General features: G+C 31.1%; 4 protein-coding genes across 7 annotated transcripts; 2 read left to right on the forward strand and 2 right to left on the reverse strand.

Moving 5' to 3' along the window:
* The first annotated feature begins 805 nt into the window (after nucleotides 1–805).
* Nucleotides 806–2,760, forward strand: LOC129298962 (kinetochore protein NDC80 homolog). The gene is made up of 2 exons (XM_054937400.1): nucleotides 806–1,169; nucleotides 2,294–2,760. Exons 1-2 carry the CDS (start codon nucleotides 1,023–1,025, stop codon nucleotides 2,528–2,530), a joined length of 384 nt encoding a protein of 127 aa, XP_054793375.1. The 5' UTR covers nucleotides 806–1,022; the 3' UTR covers nucleotides 2,531–2,760.
* Nucleotides 2,761–4,952: 2,192 nt separating this feature from the next.
* LOC129298960 (uncharacterized) lies at nucleotides 4,953–6,760 on the forward strand. Its single transcript, XM_054937399.1, has 2 exons — nucleotides 4,953–5,092; nucleotides 6,095–6,760. Exon 2 carries the CDS (start codon nucleotides 6,149–6,151, stop codon nucleotides 6,641–6,643), a length of 495 nt encoding a protein of 164 aa, XP_054793374.1. The 5' UTR covers nucleotides 4,953–5,092; nucleotides 6,095–6,148; the 3' UTR covers nucleotides 6,644–6,760.
* Nucleotides 6,761–7,764: 1,004 nt separating this feature from the next.
* Nucleotides 7,765–13,380, reverse strand: LOC129298959 (mitogen-activated protein kinase kinase kinase 1-like). 4 transcript variants are annotated; one of them, XR_008590458.1, is made up of 9 exons: nucleotides 12,273–13,378; nucleotides 11,705–11,789; nucleotides 11,525–11,587; nucleotides 10,713–10,870; nucleotides 10,317–10,389; nucleotides 10,121–10,180; nucleotides 9,656–9,766; nucleotides 8,451–9,404; nucleotides 7,765–8,284 (listed from the first exon to the last, which is right to left on the reverse strand). XR_008590458.1 is itself a non-coding variant. In XM_054937398.1 (8 exons), the coding sequence occupies exons 1-8, from the start codon at nucleotides 13,181–13,183 to the stop codon at nucleotides 8,243–8,245; spliced, it is 1,503 nt and encodes a 500-aa protein (XP_054793373.1). In that variant the 5' UTR covers nucleotides 13,184–13,380; the 3' UTR covers nucleotides 7,765–8,242. The 4 variants fall into 4 exon arrangements, 2 of the variants coding, with proteins under 2 accessions (XP_054793373.1, XP_054793372.1); XR_008590459.1 differs by having other exon boundaries at nucleotides 8,429–9,404; XM_054937398.1 differs by lacking the exon at nucleotides 8,451–9,404 and having other exon boundaries at nucleotides 12,273–13,380.
* A 6,954-nt stretch (nucleotides 13,381–20,334) lies between these two features.
* Nucleotides 20,335–24,503, reverse strand: LOC129298957 (probable WRKY transcription factor 9). The gene is made up of 5 exons (XM_054937396.1): nucleotides 24,262–24,503; nucleotides 23,335–23,478; nucleotides 22,195–22,613; nucleotides 21,936–22,049; nucleotides 20,335–21,053 (listed from the first exon to the last, which is right to left on the reverse strand). Exons 3-5 carry the CDS (start codon nucleotides 22,369–22,371, stop codon nucleotides 20,709–20,711), a joined length of 636 nt encoding a protein of 211 aa, XP_054793371.1. The 5' UTR covers nucleotides 22,372–22,613; nucleotides 23,335–23,478; nucleotides 24,262–24,503; the 3' UTR covers nucleotides 20,335–20,708.
* Nucleotides 24,504–24,819: the final 316 nt, after the last annotated feature.

Consider the following 24,819-nt stretch of genomic DNA (forward strand, 5'->3'; position numbering starts at 1 on the left):
TTAATATTTAATTTCTTCTTAATGTCTACTCTTTGTACTCCATTCATCCCAATTTATAATAATACACTTTTAGACAAAAACACACACACCAATAAAACTCACTAAATAAACTTTAAAACATTACATTTTCAGAACAAAAAATATAAATTTCTACAAATGTCCTTCATTTAATGTTCTATTTGTGGAAGAATACTAAAGAGAGAGAATATAATTAGAAGGGTAATATTGGAAAAGCATCATTAATGAACCTCTTCCAATTTTATCTTCTAATTTGAAATTGAGGTAGTATTATAGAGTGTGCAAGTTTTTTTTTTTTTTTTTTTATGTGGCCATGTATATAGTATTCTAGTATTGCAAGTTAAGATTCCAACTTATGGAAGTATAGGCATGATTGCTATAACAGATAGACTATTTGAGCTGGATGGATGATACTTAACATAAAACTGTGAAGTCCTTGAGATTAGATTGGTTTGCATGTGATGGCATCCCTAATAGGTATAGTGAGTAAGGTAGAGAGATAAATATTATGTTTGCTGTTCTTTTATTAGAATTTCAGAACATTTAAAAACAATATATATATAAAAATGCCAGATTTAAATTAGGTTGGTAGTGCTGGCAGGCAGTAAAGGTCATTTTGGAGATTAGTGGAAGGGTAGGGTTGTTGCATTCTGTATATAGGTGGCTTTGTGGTCTAAGTTGGTGGCTTTGTTGTCTAAGTCGTAACTCAAGTAGAGGTCAATACCTGCACGTAGAGATGTAAAGTTGCCTGCCAATTTATACTCATTCTTCTTAGCAAGCATTATAATGGTTGGGAGAAAACGCGAACTTTTCAAAGTGGAATACTGTATAGTATTAGATAACTAATTCAATTGATGCTCAATGCTGATCTTCCCTTTTTTGGCAAAATTTTTGTTGTGCTCTTGTGTTCTTCGTTGGTATTAGAATGGTACTACAAAAAATCTTGCTGTGCAAAGACTGTAGTTTGACCTGCTGCTGCTGTTGCATGATGATGTATCCATCAGATGGAAGCTCAACTGTACAAGTTAAAGAAAGAAACAGAGGAATACATATCTAGATGCGCGGCTGAAGCAAAGAAAATGTTGGAGGATGTTGATCGAGAGGCTCTTGACCTGGACATGGTGGAACGGGAGGCAGCTGAGGTTCTTAAGGTAATGCCTTGTTTGCTGTCTATATTTTTAAAATCAAGTGAAAGGTCAAGAATTCATATCGCCTTCCTAGACCAGGGTCTCTGTCACTGTTGTGTTTTAAACTTTCAGTCAATTTAAAGTGGCAAGCAATGCTCACTATTAATAAAGTCCACAGTGTGAATGGAGAAATATTATTGAAAAGAACCTCCCTCAACCAACAGTGTACTTGTTCTCCTCACCCCTTGGTACAACGGTATATGTAAATAGAAAGTGGTTAGCGATGCCATTTAGATGGAAATAATCTTCATTGATCAACGTACTTTGTTCTCTTCACCCCTCTTGGTATGTTGCTATATAGAGAAGATGGTTAGCCCCGCAACTCGCCTCCAACTAACTACCCTCGTAACTTTCTAGCTAAATTCTCTTATGATCTATTATTCATACCACATTCTCTTCTTTTGGACAAGTTTTGGATTAATCTTATTGAATTGAATACGGAATTCTAATGTTGTAATGTTTTTCAACTAATTTCTTTTCTTAGTTTTAAATCATAGGGAGTGAACATATGATTGAGTGTTAATAGTTTTGGATTAGCTCTAGTTTTTGTTTTTGCTGTTTCTGCGCTATGCCTATTTTGTTGTCCATGTGGTTTTACTTTTGGGAGAGTATCTGGGCAATTAGCTTTTATCCTGATTGAGTATATTCCATGCCATTTTCAGTTTTTTGGCAAATGGTGTAGGAGCACGAAAATAGGTAGAAAAAACATAAAAGCTGTTTAAGGCTTAAGCGGGAGATTTTGACCATATGGTTGCCTAAGGACAAGGAACATGAAATGAATTATCAGCAACAGTTTCTAAATTCAATTCTCAGCCACCTTGTGTTTGTGCCAAGCTTTGGGGGCCAAAAAATAAAAGGTTGCACCCACTGTAATGTCTACCGGTTGACCCGCATTTAAATCACAAATATATATATTTATATATATATCCAAATGCGTGTAGATTATGGATCTGTAGTTCGATCAGATTCATTGAAGTGCCATCAAGCCATTGTAGAATTTTGTTTAGCTTACAACAGGGCAAATTCAAGTTCAAACAACTTATGTGATACTTTTTCATTGCATCTAATAAACACTCTTGTCTGTCAAGGCCTCGAAATTGAAGTTGCAAGAAGCGAATAAAGAAAATGAAGAAGAAATGCAGAGGTGCGCTCAGGAACTTTTTATGCTGGTTGATTCAGTCTCGAAGTTCAAAGAATATATGGGATCCAAAATTTCAGAGATGAAGAGTGATCTTTCAGATACAGCAGTTGCTGTCTCAGATGCATACAGGGGCTCGTTCCCAGCACAGTTTGGTAATATATTCGACTTAAACCGTGTCAAGTGACTTCAGAAAACAAGTGAACCATTATTGTGTTAATACGATGCTTAGCAAGATTCTTTCTGCAAACTAAAAACGATGCTCTGTTGATTGATACCTTGTTAAATCAAGATTCACTTTTAAAGTCTGTACTATAGTTTCTGGGTATGTTTTCAGAGGAAAACGACTGCAATGATTGTACTATTGTTATCCTTGCATGTTTGAATGTAATCGTTTATGACATATTAAAATGACAACATTTGCAAAATATTAAATTGATAGCAATAATCTATCAATAATCAGAGTAGAGCTCAAGCGACTCCTATTTAACTAAAGTGCTGAGAAAACTTTTTATCTGATCCAAAATCATTTGTCAGCCATACTCCAATTTTTTAACCCAAAAAACCAAAAAAAGACAACTGTCGTTCCCGTCAACAACATGAACTTTTGATCGATTGGTTAAAATTTAGGTGAGGATTTCTTGATCTATTTAATTTTAGTCAAAGCTTTTGAAATTTTAAAATTTTATTGTCCATATGAGAGATTGAAATAAATTAAAGAATCAGCTGAAATGATTTTATTATTCTTGGTGAAATTAGATGTGTGAATAATTTGTGTGAAAAAAATGAACAACTAATGTATGGACACGAAATAATTTTATTATTTTTAATGAAATTAGGTGTATAAATGACGTGTGTGGAAAAAGTGAACAATTGATACATTAAAAATAAATAATTGATATAAATAAAATTTGTAATTGTCATTAAAAACACAACAATATTATGAATTTATGCTTTTATTTTACTGATATCAATTGTTCATTTTTTTTTATATAAGCTGTTCATGCTTTTAGATTTACTTATTTATATTTATTAGTGTTACATTGTTAATTAGAGTTGTAAATTTCACCTACATCAATTATTTATTTTTCATATGTCAATTTTTTATTTTTCATATATCAAGTATTCATTTCATTAATAACAATAAAGTCATTTCAATTAACTCTTTAATTTCATTTTATTCTTTCACATGTACATTGAAATTTCAAAATTTGAGAAGGTTTGACTGAAATTAAGTTGGATCAAGAGATCTTCACTAAAATTTTCCTTTGGTTTTGTGATTTAAATTTGACAAGTTATAATGGCCAAAATGAAAAGGAGAATAAACTTCAATCTACTCTCTCCGTCCTATTATAAGGTATTTTTTAAAAATATTTTTTCAGTTCTAAATAATGCAAGACATTTGATGAGGAATTTATTACATTTTTTAATATTATTCATATTAAAATTTTCAACTATGAAACATAATATAATATAAATTTGTAAACCTTTTATTTAAATAAAGATAAAATTAACAATTTATTATAATTTCTAATGAAATTAATAACTAAACTATCATTTTTTATTCTTAATGAGGCCGTCATCGCAAATAATTGGATCAGTACCAGCCCGCCTCTTTCTCAAAACTTATCATCACTTGGGTGTGTTTTGTTTGAGCCTTGTGGGATTTGTGAACTGCCATTTCTTTTTATTTCTTTACTTTAAAAAAAAAAAAAAACTTTTTTCCCTCCAACGTGCGAGGGATTAAATAGGGTTTTATTTATTTTATAGAAATTTTATTAAAAAAACTAAAAACTGCCCTCTACAATACACGGGATTAAATAAAAAAAATAACAAAAAGTTATAAAGAAACAATTGAATTGAAAAAAAAAAAGCAATTGTGGATATGGCATTGTTATATTCATTGTTATTAATTTTTTAAAAAATTTGAGTGTTATTTAAAGGTTACTCTTTCCAAAATAATGCACCTTATGCATTAAATAATCTTTTATTATCATAACTAAATATAAAATAATCTTATCCTCTTATCTATAGTAAAATTTACTGGTCATGGAACAGTGAATATAACAATGCCATATCCCCAATTGTTTTTTTTAATTCAATTGTTTCTTTATAACTTTTTATAATATTTTTTTAATTTAATTTCATGCGTTGTACAGGGCAGTTTTTAGTTTTTTTTTATAAAATTTTTATAAAATAAATATTTTCTTATAAAATTTGAGTGTTATCTAAAGGTTACCCTTTCCAAAATAACGCACTTTATGTATTAAAAAATCTTTTATTATTATAACCAAATATAAAATAATCTTATCCTCTAATCTATAGTAAAAGTTACTGTTCATGGAACAGTGAATATAACAATGCCATATCCACAATTGCTTTTTTTTTTTTTTTCAATTCAATTGTTTCTTTATAACTTTTTGTTATTTTTTTTATTTAATCCCGTGTATTGTAGAGGGCAGTTTTTAGTTTTTTTTAATAAAATTTCTATAAAATAAATAAAACCCTATTTAATCCCGTGTATTTTTTAGTTTTTTTAACAATGCCTTATCATCACTTTTTTTTTAACTTTTTGAGCCAATTTTTTTTTTTTCCTAGTTCACCCTATTTAATTTTGCTACGCTCCACAATGAAACCCTCGATCGCTTCACTCTGCATGGTCCAGCCTCTTGCTCTCGCTTTGCCTCTCTCACCGTGCGTCGTCTGAGCGTCCTCATTCCGCCGCTGTGTTTCCGTCAGGCATTTTCCGGTCAGTTTCCCTCTGCTGTTCTCGCAATCGTCATTCTTCACAAATCCATTTCTTTTCTTACTCGGTTTTCCGTCGATCTTGGCTCCTTTATTTCTCAAGTTGAATGGTGTCTATGGTTCTGATTTCTAGTCATGGCTTTGATTTCGCTGATGGTGCTGATTTACAGAAGATTCAATGCAATATATATCTGATTTACTGAATATTTGCTGATTCTTATGCTGGTCCTGCATCTTCTGGGAGCATTTGCTTTAGGTTTATACTATGTGCAGTTGTCTGTTCCGCGTTTTTTTTCTTTTGCTGAATCGAAAAAAGAAAAGATCAAGTTTAATGCACATGAAACAACATTGGATAGAGAATTCAAATGTGCGTATGTGCAGTTGGGCACAAGACGCGTATAAAATAATAAAAAAGAAGCAAAACAAAAGACTGTAGCAAATGTTGGATGCTGCAAGTCTTCCAACTTAATCGAATATGATTTCACAACTATTGTCTCTCTATGTTTTCATGTCCTAATGTTCATTTTTCACATTGGATTTATTTTATTCTGTATTGTGACTAGACGGGGCAATGAATCTAATAATTATGGCTTTTATATATATGAAGATTGTTTTATATTATTTTATTTTGTATATATATATGTGTGTGCAAATTGTTTTTGTGTTATTGTGTTTATGCTTGTATTTGTGATTATTGTTGCTCATTTATTGATCTGTTTTATGCTTTTTCACTTGCTTTATTAGATGGATTTGGAAACTGAATATCTTTCAGTGGTGCAATAATGGCTTAAATTGTGTCGAAAGCAATAGCTCTACTTAGGTGTGTTATTGCACAAGTATATGAAAGTGAGATTTATCCTAAAAAGAAGTTACAATTTGAGTAACAAGAGAAAGAAGATGCATGGAGAAATAATGAGTCGAATAAGTAGTTGTCTATCTGTTTAAAATATCATTAGAATCTGGTCTACTTGAGTGATATCCACATGAATTCTCACTTTTTTTTCAGGGTAAATCTAAAATAGCACTGCAGAGAACTATTCCTTTCCCAAACTATGAGAAGATGATATTATATGGAATAGATAGAGCCTATGGAAATGAGGCGGAGACAACACGTGAGTGGAGAAAGAGACGTCGTTCTATAGAAGAGGTCCCTAAAACTGTCAATGATATTGATAACCTCATCTCACAAAACAAAGTTAAAATTCCTAAACAAGAGCACTCATCCACCACTATTAATGGTGCTTGCATCAAGAGGATAAAGAAGGTGGCTAAAGAGAAGGATAATAATATTAAGGAGCTAATAGGGGCAATACGTGCTGTGACTCAGGCAATTGAACAAGGAAATATGATACTAGCAAAAATTTGCAAGCCTGTGCCACAATTGTCAAGTGAAGAGCTTTGGAAAATGCTTGAAGAATGTGGGTGTGATGCTAAAAGAATACCTGACATATATTGCTTTCTTATGTGTGATGTTGATAGGTTAAGGGCAGCAATTCAATGTCCAATTTCAGCACGAAAGCAAGTAATAATGATGATGTTCTCTGGTTCTAATTAGATGGTCCTTCAATAATTCATGATGACATTAGTTATATGGTTTGTTACTCGCCCAAAATGCGGCTCCTAAGCATTGAATGATGAGTTTTGTTGAATGTACTAAATATGACTTGCTATATGATTTTTGTTTAGATGGTAATTTTATTTCATTTTTTAGAAAAAAAGATATTCTTTTTGTTAAAAAGTATAGAATATTTTTAATTGAATTACACTCTCAATGAAGTAGTTAGTTTTCTTTTAATTAATATTATTTTTTTTATATTTATTCTTAAATGTAAAGCGACTTATTGATTAGAAGCATTTTTGGTAAAAGTTTATTAATGTCTCAAAACATTAAAAATATTTTATATTTTATAATTTTTAAAAAATATTTTATATTTTATATTTTTTAATGGGATAACTACTACATTAAAATTTAGTTGTGACAATGTGTTTTAATTGCACATATTGCTCATCGTCTTTATTGCACGAACAATCACTTCAGCCTCAGGTTAGTGTTTGATTTTATTTTTGCTCTGGCATATGGATTTTTATTTAGGTTTCATTATTTGATTCTGTTCATCTAATTTACATATATTAAAAGGAAAGAAACATTATTATTATTCTCAAGCTACTGGAATGATAAAAGGAGAGACAAACGTTAAATAAAAGGAAAAAAATAATGACAAATGGATATTTAATTGTCTGTACATACATTTTAATAAAAATTTATATCAATTTTTTAATACACATATGAACTATTTTTAGAGTGATTTCTTAAAAATGATGCAATTTGAACAACTGAGCTTAATGTAAAATTGATTTACATGCAAAAAAGGTAAAAAATAAAAGAAAAACTTTTACACAAGGATATAATGGTAATTCAGTTATTCCATTCATTCCTCTCCCCTCCTGATCCACACCTTGGAAGTCTTGAACCAAAGTCTGGGTTTTCAATTCATAATCACGGCAAATCCACATTAAACTAGGCCACTTGCTTAATGGTAATAGAATAATTTTAAGGCTTAAATTCCAAATTAATTTTTTTCAATTAGAAACATTACATACCCACAGCTGTGAATGACATCTATAAAACAAATGCCTTGAAAGAAATATCCAAATGCTTTAGTTTTACGAATAACAAAACTAGAAATCAAGAATCAGATTAGAAACATTACAAGTGTTATTATACACACGTCTTAATTGCAAGTAAGTGATGAATTCCCACCAATGCTCTAATTACAGAAATAGTCCACATAGGTACATAGAATACACACACGTGAAGTGACCGCTTTTCCTTTGGCCAACTCTTTTTTTTTCCTTGAATATTAAGCCAAGCCTAAGCTTGATAACTAGAGTACAAAGAGAAATCTAGTTCGCCAAACGATTGGCAGGTACTTCAGAATAAAAGATATTAAAACAATCAATAGGGACTGTCTGCATAACTTGCAACTCAAAGCTACCATGATGGGCACTCCTAGCCAGTTGGTCCACACACGGCCAACTCTTTCTTTTGGCTAACAAGTTTGCTTTGACAGCTGAGATCACAGATTGTAATTTAAATACAGTTCACAACCTGAACCACACCTTCTGAGACTGCATAACTTGTATGCAAAAGCAATCACACACACAAGTTCTTGATCTGACCTTTGGGCAAATTGATCTACAAAGGCAAATAAACCAAGTCAACTATGAGATCATCAGTGACCTAGTTTACAGATTGAAGTTACTTGAAAATTTCCCGGTGAAAAAGATGTTTTCTCCATTGCTTTGGAAAATGAACTTCAAAAGAAAAAGTGTTTGAAACCTGCAGGCTGAAAATTACGCACAAGATAGCCATAATTCTCATTGTGTAGTAAACTGCCACAGAGCATTCGGTCGAGGATGAACAAGTCTTTCATCTCCTTGATGAGTGTCTAGTCCCCACACTGATATGAAGTCGCTGCTTTTCATTCTGCAGCGAGCTGACGTCAATGTTGAACATTGAACTCTTAATCTCACACCCCCCCCCCCTTTTTTTTTAATTCTACCTTCACTAGAGGCAAGCACGGTGGGTAAGAATGTAACCAAACTAGCTGAATATTGAAAGGCCCAGCTCAGTAGACATCTGCATACCTTCTATTGTATTCATCTTTCATCTGTATTCCACTGGCCTAATGGCTAATGGTATGCTCTAAGAGAATGGAGGAGAATAGACGACAGAAGGTGAAGGAAGGATTGATTTAGAATAAAATCAAGGGGAAGGTCTGAGTTATCCTTCTATTTCTATCCTCTTCCATAATCCTCTCCATTCAATATAAGTAATTCTGGCATGTACTTGTCACACAACCAGTTAGAGCTGGGAATCAATGGAGACTTACCAAAATGGGTGTGCTAAGGGATACCTCCACCTGAACACCCCACTTTGACAAGCTCTCATTGGCTTCTAGCCTGTAGATTAATTTCTCAGTCAACCCAGTAAGGCAGTAACCGTATCCCTTCACGCTCCATTTAGTGAAAATGGTGGACGTGTAGACCTTCTTGGTGGCAATACACAAATGCCAGATTGCTAACCCACAGATAGAGCACCCTCAAGACCGTAAATTGTTAATATGCGGAGAAGCAGGACTCATAGGAGATAGAAATGGCCTTTTTACAAATGAATGATCCAATAACTGGACTGCAGTTGGCCTTTCATTAGGGTTAACTTGCAGGCACTTGAGAATAAAATCTCGGGCATCTTTTGATAAAGATGCTGGAACAGGAGGAGGTTCACCTCTACCAATCCGAAATAAAGCTTGCATCTGATGTGACAAAGAAAAAATATATCTATCACTAGTCATCCAAGGTTAAAGAGAAGCATAGCCTATCTAACTTAAAGGTCTGAAATCCGAATAGCCAAGTCAACTAAAATTCTGAAGGAAATTTGTAAGAGTAGGAAAGTAGAGGCAAAGGAGGAGAAAATCCAGCCAGTAATAGATCAATCAAGGAGAAAGGGTAAAATAACCAAGCTTCAGGATAAATAAGGGGACATATTGAGAAATGTTAGACATACTCCTTCCAGATGAGAGTAAGGAGGCTGGCGTGTCAACATCTCCAAAACTGTGCATCCCAAGCCCCATATATCAGCTGCTAGGCCATAACCACGGCTTTTCAGATTTACAACCTACAATCAAACAATTTAATTCATAACAATCACATTTAAGCTCGTGTAGTGTGAAAATTTATGTAACAGTTATAAAAAAATTCCAGTAAATTACAAAGGAGACGAAATAAAATCATTTGAAGATTGCGAATGTGAACTCTGGCATGAGAAAAATAATGGAGCCATATGATTAAGTTGAATAGTTTAGAGATTTTCTACTTACTTTTTCTCAGCAAATCAGAACATTTTATAAAATGCAGACCAAGGCTAACAACTGAGCTAGACGGCTATGTCATCTCATTCTAGTTCATCCATTTGCACGAATTAAATTTTAAATTATAATAACAAACAAATTGTGCAAGGGCAGCAGCTAACCTCAGGGGCCATCCAATACGGGGAGCCTTTGCTTGATTTAACATCATTCATAGTGGTTGCCTGTTAATATAGAATGATCAATATAATGTATATTCAAAGCAGCATTTTGATTTGCATCGATAAGACCATCCTTTTTAGCTCAAGTTAAAAAAAGCAGGGAGCTGAATGGAAAATTTGTTTCCATGATAAAGGGTACCTTGGCTAGCCCAAAATCAGCAAGCTTTACTGACCCATTTGCATCAACCAGTATATTAGCACACTTGATGTCCCTAAAAGTCATTCACCATAAAAACTATCACTTGTTATCCAGTTCCATCCAAATATGAAATTCCACAATTTGATATACCAACATGTGCACGCAAGGAGCCACCTCAGTTCCCCCCAAAACTTTTAAGAGTATCTCTTCCTAGAACATTAAGCGCCAAATAAAATTCACTTGAACCTTTCATGCATCAATGAAATATCAATAGCCAAGCCAGCTACACTTCCTACCTAACCTAACCTTTTATCATATTGCTCACAGGCATCAATATAGTATGCTCAGTTGGCCGTAAAAAAAAAAAAAAATCAACATAGTATGTTCACTCCTTACCTGTGAACCACATTGCGATCATGAAGATACTTTAACCCACTTAAAATCTGCCTTGTGTATGAAGAAACTTGAGAGTCCCTCAGACGATACTTTTGATAGAGTTTTGCCAATGATCCTTTGGTTACAAGCTCTAGGAAGATGTATAGCGTATTTTTATTCTAAGAAAGGAAAGTTATCTCATTAGTAACAAAAAAAGGAGAGAAATAACGACACTTGAAATGCAAATGCTATCGAATAATAGAGCTAGGCATAAAATAATTCAGGGAGCAGACCACTGAAAAGGGTACAAGAATTCACACATCACTGAAAGCAATTCCCAGATGTGGGCCAACAAACATCATTTTGAGGTAAAAATTAGAGGAACAAAGGCATCAAATAGCCAGTCAGTTTATTGATATAAATCACGAAGCTGTAAACCCAAACAGAAAAAATGAAGCTAATGAAAAGGAGGACCATAAGGGGAGTTCAAAACTTTAGATAAAGCCAGCTCATACTACTTCAAGAGTCCTACAAAACATGGATAAAGGTAAGTTTATGTCACTTCTTGGGCCAAACATGAGGAAGTTTGTTTTGAATTTGGTTTATTAGAGTTAAGGTCCAAAATGAAAAGTAGGTTAATATTTTAAAATTGAAATGCCAAAAGGAAGAAGTTATGTCCTTGAAGCAGCCCAACAGCGATCAAGAAGACCCTTGGAGATTTACAAATAGTTTCTTATTTAAATTGGCTCATTCATGAACATGAATATATTTTCATCCAAGAATATCATACTACAGGGGAATAAAAGAGACTTTCCAGTTAGCGAGCAGCATACCCTGTCTGTGCCAAGATATCGAACAATGTTCTCATGTTCAAATTGACTCAAAAGATATATTTCCTGAAAGACAGGCCGTAAAAATATTCCATTTAATCAAATTTTCCCATGAAAAGATGGAATAAATAAATAAAGAATAAGCCATCGAAACCAGGAAGAATGAATAACCAGCCTTTACACCTGCTGAAGTTGGAAAATGCTCTGTTTTCCTTGGGTTCCCTGATCCAGCAAAGAAACTTCCTTTACAGCAAAAAAGAATCCATCACTGCAGGAAAAGAAAATGCACGTGTTACTTCTGTCAAAACAAAGTAAAATATAAATCAGGAAGAATGAATACCCAACCAAATGGTTTCTTGAGATATCTTCTGTCTAATGTCTTTAGCAGGTCTTTGGTAATAGAGATTTCAGATGTATAGAGTTTTCGACGGACAGGCAAGTCACTATCTTTTAAAATGTGTATTCATTATGTAACTTGCAACAGTACTCACTACCATGATTTGGTTACTTTCCTCAAACGGACATATGATTACAACAAGAAGCCTTATACGACGCCATTGTGGACAAATGATTAAAAAAAAAAAAGTTCCTAAATCATCGGTTTAGGTTTATTAAAGTGATAATCAAGTTTGCTTGAACATCAAGTTATTTCCAACTATTCATTAGTGTGAGTGTGAGTCGGCTACATGCATGATGCCATTGTGAAACTAGTGAAGGCAAGAATGAAAAACAAGGAAACAAAGGAACTCACTCTGTGAAGCCTTCATACACCGTTCCAAATGATCCTTTCCCTAAAATCTCCCCCTTTTGCCAAGATTTGAAAATGCGTCTAAATGAACCATTTGGAGAGACATTGTAAACCGATTCGTCAGCACCACCAAAAACCTTGTGAACAACGCCATCACTTTCTTCGTCATCACGGGACGTAGATGAAGAAGAATCCGAAATAAGATTTCTTTCCCCATGTCTCCGACTATGCGACTCTTCCCCACCATCAATTCCTCGGTCACCAACCTCATTTGCTCCGACGCGCATTTCATCTTCCTCCCCCGAAGAAATGATTCCCTCATCACGAATCGGTGAATCATTATCAACAACACCGTCTGACAAAGACCTCACTAAATCCCAAGTAGATATCCCGTCATCCACGACCGGCGGCAGCATTACTGGGGGCGTTGAAAGGACGGGAGGCCTAGCACCCTTGATTCCCCCACCCCCAAGAGGCTTAGAATCAGATGGAACGTCACTCTTCCCGAGCTGCCCTTCATCAAGAGGCACTTCAATACCACGATTAATCGAAACCCTAGATTCAAGTTTCACCGATTTCTCATCCTCTACCTTCTTATCCGGTAATTTAGCACTTAAATTATAGCGAGACCTTTGGGCTTTCCAGGCATCAACTGGAATGGCAAAGTCGTCCGGGCCAGAAAGCCCAAGGCTGCGGAAAATCAATTCGAACTCGCCGTCGATTCCCTGGACACGGATGCTGGTTTGTCTCTGAAGAGAAGGGGAAAGATCGAGGGATGAGGGAGATTGAAAATCTGGGGACGAGGAATCGTCGAAGGAGGAAGCTAAGGAGGCGGGAACTTGGTAATCGATGTTCTTCATGGCATTTCGGCGCTCAAGCCTGGGCTTCAGGCGCTTGCGCTTGGCAGCGTCCATGTCTTGAAGGTGTGGATGATTTCTGGGGCGGAAATGTCAGTATCAGAGTCAGGAAGCGAAAACCAGGAACAGCACCGGAGAGACGGCTGAACTGAGAGTGTACAGCATCTTATTTGGCAGATTGCATGAAGTGATTGGGCTGAAAGGTGGAGGAAGAAGAAGAAAGAGAAGTGAGAGGAGAGCGATTGATTGCCACGTGGCGACAGGCGCAGACACCGAGATGATGAGGAAGAGTTGTTGGGAGTTCTATGGTCAGGGTCTGTCACCCTCCCTTCCACTTGCGCCATTCGTATTCTTATAATACTCCTTCTCTTGCAACTCAATTTTGCCGGTCTGACTATAATTAAAGTCGGGAATAAAAATTAAATTTGACGGACCGTTCGTTTAAATTTATTTTAATAAAAATTTGAATTTAAAATTTTGATATTTTTTAAAATAATTAGGCTTCAAAGTCCAGTCCTTTTAAACCCTAAGAAAATAAACTCGGGCCCAGGTAATCCGTGAAGCCCATTTTACTATTCACAAAGTATTGTTTTCGTCTCTTTTCAGAGTGCAAACATTGATTTATACCTGCAATTGGTTGAATTTTTTTGTGCCATTTTATAGTAATTTTTATATTTTATCTTGTGATATATGTGTAGATATATATTTGATAATAAAAAATTTTAATTAATAATTATTGTAGGTGATGATGATGAAGCTACAGAAATAATTGATATTGTGCCTCCGCCTCCGTCTTTCACAAGTGAATCTACATTTGAGGGTTTTAATATTTTATTTATGGATGATAATGAGGGAGATCTTGATTAAGATTGATGATATTTGCCTTCATCTTATTTAGTTTTGTTCATTTTTTAGATTATATAAGACTTTGATTTGATATATGTTAAATTTTAAAATATTCTAAATAAATGTTAATGTTGAATTTTATTTTATTTTATTCTTATTTGGGTTTACGGGCCCGGCCCTGAACCCTATGAATAAGGTCCGAGTTTTAATTTTAAAATAAAATTGAGGTAACCGAATTTTAGGACCTAGGTCCACTCATTTACCAACTCTAACTATAACTTAAAATGGTTAACTTATTACATTTTATTTTAAAATTAAAAATATTACAGTATTTGAGATATATAGAAACAATAAATTAAAATAAATTTTTTAATAATTTATAATAGAAGTAAAATTAAAAATTATTAATTAATAATTTTTATGTGACTCATATTAAAAATTATAAAATTATTATAAAAAAAACAACTTGTAATAAGGACCAAAGGAAATAATAAACAAAGCTCATATCCTTACAAAATTCAAAGCTAAAGGCAAACAAATTGCTGGAAGTGTTTAATAATTAATAATCTCTTTATCATAAAATGTATACAATAGACTCATGTTTATTTCACTTATTATACTTTCTCCATATAAAAATATAAAATATTTTTTAAAAAATTAAATATTAAAAAAATGTAAAGTATTTTTAGTCTTTTAAGATGTAATCATTGTTTTTTTTTTAAATACCCCTATTGATGAATAACTTTATATTTATTATAGGGTATTTAATAAGGTAAATATGAAAAAATAGAATTAGTTTAAAAATAAAAAATCACTTCATTAAAAGATAAAATTTAATTAAAAATATCTTATATTTTTAAATGAAAGAAGTTACATTGAGAATGCGTAGCCTAATTAGGAGGACAAAGCTACACCAAATTGAAGAGAAAAACAAATAGGCAAATAGCCAACTCTCTCCAGAGAGTATACATCTATCTCATTTTGTAAGTAAATTTCTCATTTCTTTATCATAAAATATTTTTTTGATATGTCAAACATACAGTTAGTATTTATACAAAAAATTCTAGCATACCTATCAACAAGTATTTGATTTGACTGGTAAAGAAACTGTACCACCTTAACTTTAAATTTTAAGTTTGAGTCATGAAAATATCTCAATATCTAAAAGTAAAACTTTGAAAGACCTCAACATGTCTCTATCTGAATTAATTGGAAACGGTTGGCCTTCGAACAGTGGATATTTTATTTGAAAAATTTCAATAAACCTTCCTTTTCTGAGAAACAATTAGAGTTATACTAAGTTCAATATGAAATGCAGTGCATGTGCGTGGCATGTCAATAAATACAGTATTACATTTATGTTACTTAAAATTAAAATATTGACCAAAAAAATTAAAACAAAATGAAAAGTCAAGTTGTCACATGGTTTTCTGACTAGAGAAGAGCAATCATCCTCGTTCGTGATTTTCCATACTTCATTAGCCAATTAAACTTTGTTGACGTGTCCCATGGATCTCAATCTTAGGACTCTCTTCCCTTCGATTTTTTTTTTTTTTTGCCTTTGGGCCTTGGAGGCAAAGATTTTCCAGGCTCATTAAACAATTCAATGCAGAGACTGGTAAACATATGCAAACGTAAACTAATATTTTAATTTTTAAAGAGAGTTATCTCTAATTGAATCTAATAATTTAAATTTAAAATAATCCTTGAATCTGATCTAATCTAAAATCTAAAAAAAATAATTAAATGTTGCTGTGCTTGCTATATGATGTTGAAAGTTTATCGTATTGTTGTTGCCGCGTGATCACTATTACAACTGTAAAAGGTCCATTTTTTTCACAAAAAAAAAAAACGCGTTTTAAATTTTAGAGAGAATCATACTATAAGCCCAAAAATAATAAACAATTTCACTCTAGGCTCACTACATTTTAATATTACACTATAGGCCCAATAATTTTTGTTGCAATTTTTTTAAAAAATGAAAGTACAATCTTCAAACACATGTTGTGCAAGAAAAATTGTACTTTCTCTTTAAAAAAAAATTACAACCAAAGTTCTTGAACCTGCAGAAGAATAATAGAATATATTGAGTTTATAGTGTAATTTTTTAATCTTTTAAAGTCTGCAGTGCAATTGTCCCCTTTTTAAAGTGTTGCTGTATTGCCTTGTTGATGGTGATATCTCATCGTGAATTTCACTTTAGACGACGCTGTGGGGACAGCGAACATATCTTTTTTTTTTTTTTCTTTTACCTTTTATTTTTCTTTTTTTGACCCGAGAATAATGGAGATATTTTTTTAAAATAAAACGAAACATATATGACCTGCTTTTTTCTTGTTCGATTGACCAGCTGTAATTTTTTTCGTTTTTTACTGTTCACATACGCGAAACGTTAACTCATACAGGACAATTTTGTCATTTATTTTAAGGAAAATAAAATTAAGGAATTGAAAGATTTAATTAAATTTAAATGAAATAAAGACTAAATGTTTCCGAAATTTGAAATAAGGACCAATGCTTTTTTAATGAATTGGTCTAAAATTAAAGTTTGCTATTTTTGCCTAGGTTAAAAAGCAATTTTACCTTTAAATTATAAATCAAAGAGTGTATGGTATTTTGAACTTATTTTTTACATAATGTTCCCCTTCAATTTTTAAAAACATTGCAATATTACTCCTGATATTAACAAAAATTAAATTTAATCATTAGTTGATAAAAAAATATTACAAAAAAGGATGCAGAAATTATTTCTGTTCTTTTCTATATTTTTTAGATCATTTTTTATAATTTTTATCAACTAATAATAATCAAAATTAATATTTATTAGTGGTAGAGCCAATATTATATCATTTTTAAAAATTGAAGAAAAATATTGTATAAAAAATGAATTCAAGATTCCAAATGCTCTTAGATCTATATTTTAACCATTGTTATTTCATAACTTGCAACTATCAAAATAAGAATTTGCATGTGAAATTCACTAATGTGTGAAGGAGAAACTTGTCAAACATAGTGTCACCATATTTTCATTAATTTTCTTTTCTCATACCCTTATTTGCAAACCTCAAAATAAGAGTTTACAAATAAAATTCATTAAGTTGTGAAGGAAAATTTTGCTCAAGTAACTATGTATTTGATAAGTTTTTTATTCACCAATTAGCATTTTTGGTTTAAAAGTTGCAAGAATGAGAGTAGCAAATACTTAGATTAATTTATTATATTGAAGAAGCTTTAGTCTTTGTTTTAATTTTTCAAATCTTTATATTCTTGTTTATAAGTTTAATTCAATCTATTAGTTTAATATGTCATCCCCTTTGTTTTATTTGGCTGTCTTTGGAAGTCTTAATTTTTTTTATTTGAGTAAATAAATATAAATAATTTGTGAAACTTGTGTTGTTTTGTTTGTCTCATCTGCTTGCATAAGTTATGTCATTTTGAATCGAGAGGCAGAAAAAGAAAATCGGGAAATAATAGCAGACCTGCATTTTAAATGTATTTAGGTATGAGAAGATCTTGACTTAACTGACTATACATAATATATTTTTCGTGAAAACAATAACCGTTGCTTTCATGTATATTTTTTAATAAAATTATAAATTTTTTTTAAAAATTTTATGTTTTATCCAAAATATCCAAATAATTATTCGATGTTCACTGTGGATTTTTTTTAAAAAAAAATTGAAGACGCTAAATTTTGAGCAAGATAAACTTTTGTTACTGATTAGTTTCTTATTTTACTTGTGAAACACGCTTGTAACAAACTAACAATGACATTTTTAAAGTTCAATTTTTTCACAAACAAATTTCTTTAAATGTTGTGCTGTCTATATGTAGTATTTTTGAATTCTTTTTTATAAGAATAATAATTTTAAATTCTTAATTATATATATATATATATATATAACTTTTTTAACGTGGTAGTGAAATAATTAACTCATAATTTTGGCAAAAAAAATTATTAACTTATAATTAACTGTTGAATTTACATGTAAAATAAAAAAGTTTGGAAAAAGATAACTCTAAATTCCTGCACTTTACTCGCATTTTGCTATTAATCTCTACATTTTTTTGGTATTTTAAATCTCTACACTTTATTTATAAAGAAACCTAAAACACTAAAAAGTAAAAGTGTAGAAATTTAGAACACCAAAAAAAATATGCAGAGATCGGTAACAAAACATAAGCAAAGTGCAGAAACACAAAGTTATGCTTTTCCAAAAAAAGTTCAAAATGGATTTATCGTCGTTGGCAAGAACAGGGTTTGTTGTCAAATTCTAAGAAGACAACGATAATAAATTACCTAATATAATTTATTAAATTAAAAAGATATGTAATCTATCTAATTTTAAATTTTTAAATTTAAAACTTCAATTTATAAACAAAGAGGAAAAAATGATTCTTTGTGTGCCACAACTACCATTGATTTATGGTTTTTTCCTCACCTGAATACCATTGATTCATGGCTTTAACTCCATGCAATTTTCTCAATCCTTAAATTTGATTATCAATTGGGATAATGAAACTTTTATTCTTTTAAGTTTGTCTTAATTATCGATTTAATCTCTCAAATTTAATTTTTATTAATTTAATTGTTAAGTTTGTCTTAGTTATTGATTTGATTGTTTTTAAAAAATATAACATTATTAAAATTTATTGACATGGATTATGGAATATTATTGGTAGCTATGTAGATCAATGAAATTAAGTATGATTATTTATGTAGTAAAAAACATGCTAAGAAATTTTTAAAAGCAAAAGAATAAAATGCAGTATAATGGATTAGATTAATAAAAAATCAAACTGATTTGAAAGCTAAATTGTTCTCATTTAGCTACATATACATACTAAATTATCAATATATATACACACACTTTAGACATTAGATTAATTCATGCTTTAATTTGTGTTTTAAATTACTTAAAAGACAAACATGATAATTTATAAAAATATAAAGGATGAAATCGATAAAATTAAACTTAAAGGATTAAATTAATAATTGAGATGAACTTGACCGATCAAAAGTTTCATTATCCCTCTATCAATTCATGCAACTTTAATTTGTTCTTTCTCGTATAAAAATGAAACGGAGTTTCTCTTAATGATATTATATATGTGTGTGTATTCTGTTGTGCAATCAACCATAGTTTGGATATATTTGGATTCATCGCCCTTTAGTTAGTTAAGGTTAATTAGTTTGAGCTTGTTGCTGTTGGTTAATGATTTTGTATGAGCATGTTGCTCTTGGTTGTATGAATATAATATTGATTCTCTCTTTACTTTCTTAACATATTCTTTTACAACAATCATTTCACATCTGAATAATTAATGTAACATTTTATGTGGCTCCAATACTCTAAATTTATGGACAACTGAAACTTTATTTAACTCAATTCCATTAATATTTAGGACAAATCTCAGAGTAATACAGCAGTCAAATTTGTGTATTTTAAATTAGAATAGAACTCGAATAAATACACATATATACTCCCTTCGTTAAAAAATACAAGGCATTTTTAACTGAATCTCACCCCCTAATAAAGTAGTTATCTACTTTCAAACTAATCCTATCTTTTCATATTTACTCCTATTAAATACCCTATAATAAATATAAAATCATTCATAAATAGGGATACTTTTAAAAAAAAGATAATAATTACACCTCAAAAGACTAAAAATGTCTAACATTTTTAAACACCAAATTCCTTAAAAAATGCCTTATATTTTTAAGGGAAGGAATATATAATTAAGCAATTTAAAGTCACAAGTTAATATGGAGATGTGTGTAAAATTGATTACAATAAAAAAAATACTGTTTGGACTAAAATTAAAATGTTACTTACTAAAGGTCATAACTTAAAGTGGGCTAAGTAATTGAAGAGTCATACCCAATCAGTGATCTAAATAAAAGGACTAACCTAAATCTCAAGAGAATAACTCAGTCAAACTTGATATTAGTAAATCTTATTCGGGGACAACAGCACTTATCCAAATATTGATATTTTTATGTTTGTAGTTCTTAAATTCATTAGATAGCTTTTACGTGTAGCTTTATTTTCATTTTCAGTTCTGTCATCCTTTATGCTTTGCAATCCTTTAGTATTAATCAAATATTTGTTATGCCAACTCTTGTATATCTTTTATATCCAGATAAACTATAGTAAGGGAGCCAGGGGACACTTTGTTATTATTTGAGACTCAACGTTTCTTTTACGCCTAGTAATTTATTGGTCCCAATGAGCAAATGTTTGTGCAGATTTTTCTTTTGCACCGCGAATGCTGATATAGTTAACTGTATATCATGATGAGAGATCAAAACCCACAAATATTACAAGGGAAAGAAACAGAAAAGGAATATTGTAAAAAATAATCAATCAATATATATGCGCGCGCGCGCATATATATATATATATATATATATAACATTTACCAATATCAATCAGTCCGGTCCTGCCAGTGCCACACGGGCTCATTGTACTCTATATAATCCAAACTTTTACATACCATTTTACTGTATATTCTTTCTATATTCACTCAACTTTTTGTAAACCTATATAAGCTTAACTCCATGGTTGAGCTAGAGACGATTCATCCCTACTTCCAAGGACCAAAAGGAGGACGTAGATCCTAAGGTACTAATAGGATGGCTCTCTTTATCAACCCTAGACATAGATCAGCTGACTCATCATCATCTTCTTCACCTCTCTCAACTACATACCCTAGGGCTGAGGAAACGTTTTCAGGACTGATCTGTTTGACATCCAAGAAAATGGTGACGGTTGATGGAAGGAAAACGCAGTTTATCATTAGCAGGGTTGTTGGTGAGATCGAACACAAGCCCTCCTTTAAAATTAGAATTAGGATGATGATGATGAAGATTAGGGTTTAGGGTTGTGAAGTTACTTGAAGAGACGAAAGTGTTACTATAATTAGGTTGTGATGATGATGAAGAGTCAAGTAACATGAAGGAAGCTGCTGTTGAAGCAGTAGACGCCATGGCTGTTGCACCTACAGGCAGAGGATGATTATGTGTCCCTTCGTACGTTGTAATCAGGATCGACATGTCCTCTATGCATCTTTGTACCTGCAAATATAATGTAGCAGACACATATGTAATTAATGCGATTATATTGGAATAATTAATAAAATTAATTTTGAACAAATAATCCTAAACACAAGGCTTAACTATGTGTTAATATACTGTCTTCACTTTTAATCAATTAATTTTCGATCTGTGTTAGTCTTTGTTTTTTTTTTTCCTTAAATGCATCCATTAAAGACTACTATATATATTTATATATAAACATGAGATACTAACAAACTAATTAAAGATTTATTAAGACTATTCAAGAATTAATTATGTTAAAATAAATAAATAAATAAATGATTGTGATTGCTTTGGTAATAAATATAATTGCCATATTGATAAAAATAACCGGATCCAGGAGTAAATCAAAACAAAAAAAATTTATGATTGCCAAAAATATTAAAACCAGCTACGTTTAATTAGGAAAAAACTTATCAAATACAAATGCACTCCCTTTGTTTTTATTTATAGAAAAATTATTACTTTTATTTTTTTTATATATAAGCAAAATAAAATTTTTCAATTGACATTTATTACAGATTTCTTAAATTATCTCTCATAATTTCATCATTCATAATTATAAAAAACAATTAATGAAGGGTATTTTAGTTTATTTTTTTAATTTTCAACATAATTAATATAATTAATCAATTTTTTTAAACCGTGTAATGCGTTTTTTTCTCCTACACATATAAGCATATGTGTTAAAGCTTGAGAGATTCAATAATATGTTGGCAGAAAAATCAGAGAGATTCAATAATATGTTGTTGATTAATTTTAGAAAATCGAAATGTTATATTTTTATTATAAAATGATAACAAATAAATTTTATATCTTAATATAATTTTTATGAGAAATTAAAAATGTAAAATTATTTACCTGCTTCCTTACAGGGCATCCTGGAGCTACAGTGCATCGATAATAGGCACGGGGACATGGATTTCCTTTAGCAATTTTTTGCCCATATTTTCTCCATTGGCACCCATCATTCATCTACAAAAACAAATATAATGAAGCAAGAGATCAATTAATAAATTAATCATTTCGCAAAATAGTCATACAATTACTGATGTCAAATTAAGGACAGATTAATTACACACACACACACGATTAGTATATTTTAATTAAAAAAACTCACAGTGGCTGTGTCACATCTTGCTCTAACACAAACCCTAGCCTTTCTATTTGGAGTAGACGACGTCGCAGCATGAGGATGATGAGAATTCGAAGAAGAATCAGGCAAGTGATGATGATGATGAATCTGATTGATGATGAACTGGTTTTGTTGCAGTGACGACGAAGAAGAAGAAGCCATTATTAATTGTTCTTTGTCTGCATCTTGATGAGGTGCATCACTTGGAGTACTTGACGTTGTGTGTAACCTTAGTGATAATCCCAAATCATCATTCCACTAATACGATCCTTGATATTAGGGTTTGATGGAGTTTTTGTCGGTGCTGCTCCTGGTGGTGGTGGTGGTCCTTCTTCTTCACTTCTCATGGCAATATTATTATTATTCTTGTTGCCTTGAAGTGATGAGAGAGAGATTTGAGGATCCTGTATGTAGATGAGATCTATAATCATTAATCTTATACATAAATATATATATATATATATATATCATAATTCAAGGAAGAATATTCTGATTGAATAAACGATATATAATGAAATTAATCATGTAATACACTCTCCCAAACCTATTTACATATCACTTCTAACAAGTTTTATGAAAATTTTAAAATTTATTAACTTTACCTAAAAATTTAAGGTAAAATGTAACTTTTGGTTCTTGATTTTTTTTAAATTATCCATTTAATCACTATACTTTGATTTGTAGCAATTCAATTCTTATAGTTTATTGACCTTAAATAATTCAACCCTGTAGTTTCTTAAAATTTAGTCTTTATAATTTTTTTTTCATTGGTAATAGGTATTCTCCTATTGAAAATAATTCTATTCAATTTCTATAATTCTATAACTCAAAAATTATAAGAATTGAGATGTACATTGAATTAAAATTTAAGGACTAAATTGATAATTAAGAGAAAATTTAATAACTAAAAGTTGTATTATACCAAAAATTTGATAAGTTTTTAACTTTGCCGCCTCTAAATATGCATACTTTACTAATATTAATATGAATAAAAGTGAAAGAAAAAATTGTGATAATTAAAAAGTCAATGACACATCTTGTAAATGGGATAAAATAATTCTTCTTTCTCTATCTTATATACTAAATAGGATTAGAAGAAGTATTAATTAAGTAATTAATAATTACCTTGTTCTTGATATTGTTGTGCTGGATGAGTGAGAATTTGATTTGGAGATCATAGTAATTGTTCATGGCTTGCTCCACTACTCTCCTCAACGATTTGTTTTCCTCTTTCATACGATCCATCTCCATTTTTAACATTCTTAGCTCCTGCAAAATTATTTCATTGTATTCACCCTTTATAAAAGTGCACAATTAAACATGTACACTATAGCAATAATAAAAATAATAATTCATTCCTCCAAATTAACAAGAACTAACTTGATATGCAGCATGAGAAAATGATAAATCAATGGGAGAATAATCATCATTATCTATGGCTTGGTTTGTTGACATGGAGGAATTCAGAAAATGATTAATTTGCAACAAAGATTTCTGCGATTGCTATATATTGAGTGATTTCTATTTCTGTCGGTAATTCATGTTTTTACTGAAATTCTAGCTACACACACACACACACCAGCTGGTCTATCGTTAATTCACCGTTTTATTTTATTGTAGCGCGTGTTCATGAATAATAATGAAATTGTAAACATATCGTTAATCATACGAACTTATTTTTGTGAATATATTATAGATCTAAATCAAATCAATGAAAATTTGTACAAATTAAAGAGCTAAAATAATTTTGAGAGATAATAAAACTTTTAATCCTCAAATTTGCTTTAATTATTGATTTAGTCCCTGAGTTTTAATATTTATCAGTGAAGTTCTTAAAATTTCATAACTATATACAATCAATTTTTATGATTTGAAGAGAAAATAATGACAGAAGGAAATCATAATTCATAAGAACTGATTGTATATGGTTATGAAGCTCTAAATTAGTTTGATTAATAAAGATGAAATTTAGGGACCAAATCAATAGCAAAAATAAATTTAAGAGATAGAATTTTGTGATCCCTAATTTTGAAAGTATAATTGTACACGTACCTTAGTGGGAGCTAAGTTTTCATGAATAGAAATTTCTTCTTCTTCATCATCTTCTATTTCACCTTCTGTGATCTGTTCATCAGCAGCTTCTTCTTCCGTATCATCCTCCTCCTCCTTCTGATCATCATCAACGATATTAATTCTCTCTCTCCCCCCTTCTTCTTCAATCTCTTTTTGTTTAGCATTTAGATCAATAATTCCCATCTCTGCAACAGCAAGTTCTTCTGCTTTCTCTCTTCTCATTAATCTGTGTTCTAATCCTTGATCTGATCTCTCTCTCTCGATATAAATACTACTTTTGAGGCACCAAAGTCAATCTCAAATTAAAAAAAAAAGGACGTATATATTCTTGGTACACAAAATAAAGCTGGGAGACGCATCTAAACTTTGACTTTACTTCCCCATTCTTAATTAACCTCCTCTGAACTATATTTAATCAATTAACTAGTCTGTATATATATACGCACACGAAGTTTCAATCTTCAACAAATATTATTATATCTAGGGCATGCATGTGGGCACACATACTATATATCTCATTTCAATTCAAAATAATAG

The sequence above is a fragment of the Prosopis cineraria genome, unplaced genomic scaffold, assembly GCF_029017545.1.
Source record: "Prosopis cineraria cultivar Desert tree isolate PC_DT_omini unplaced genomic scaffold, ASM2901754v1 PC978, whole genome shotgun sequence".
NCBI lineage: Eukaryota > Viridiplantae > Streptophyta > Magnoliopsida > Fabales > Fabaceae > Prosopis > Prosopis cineraria.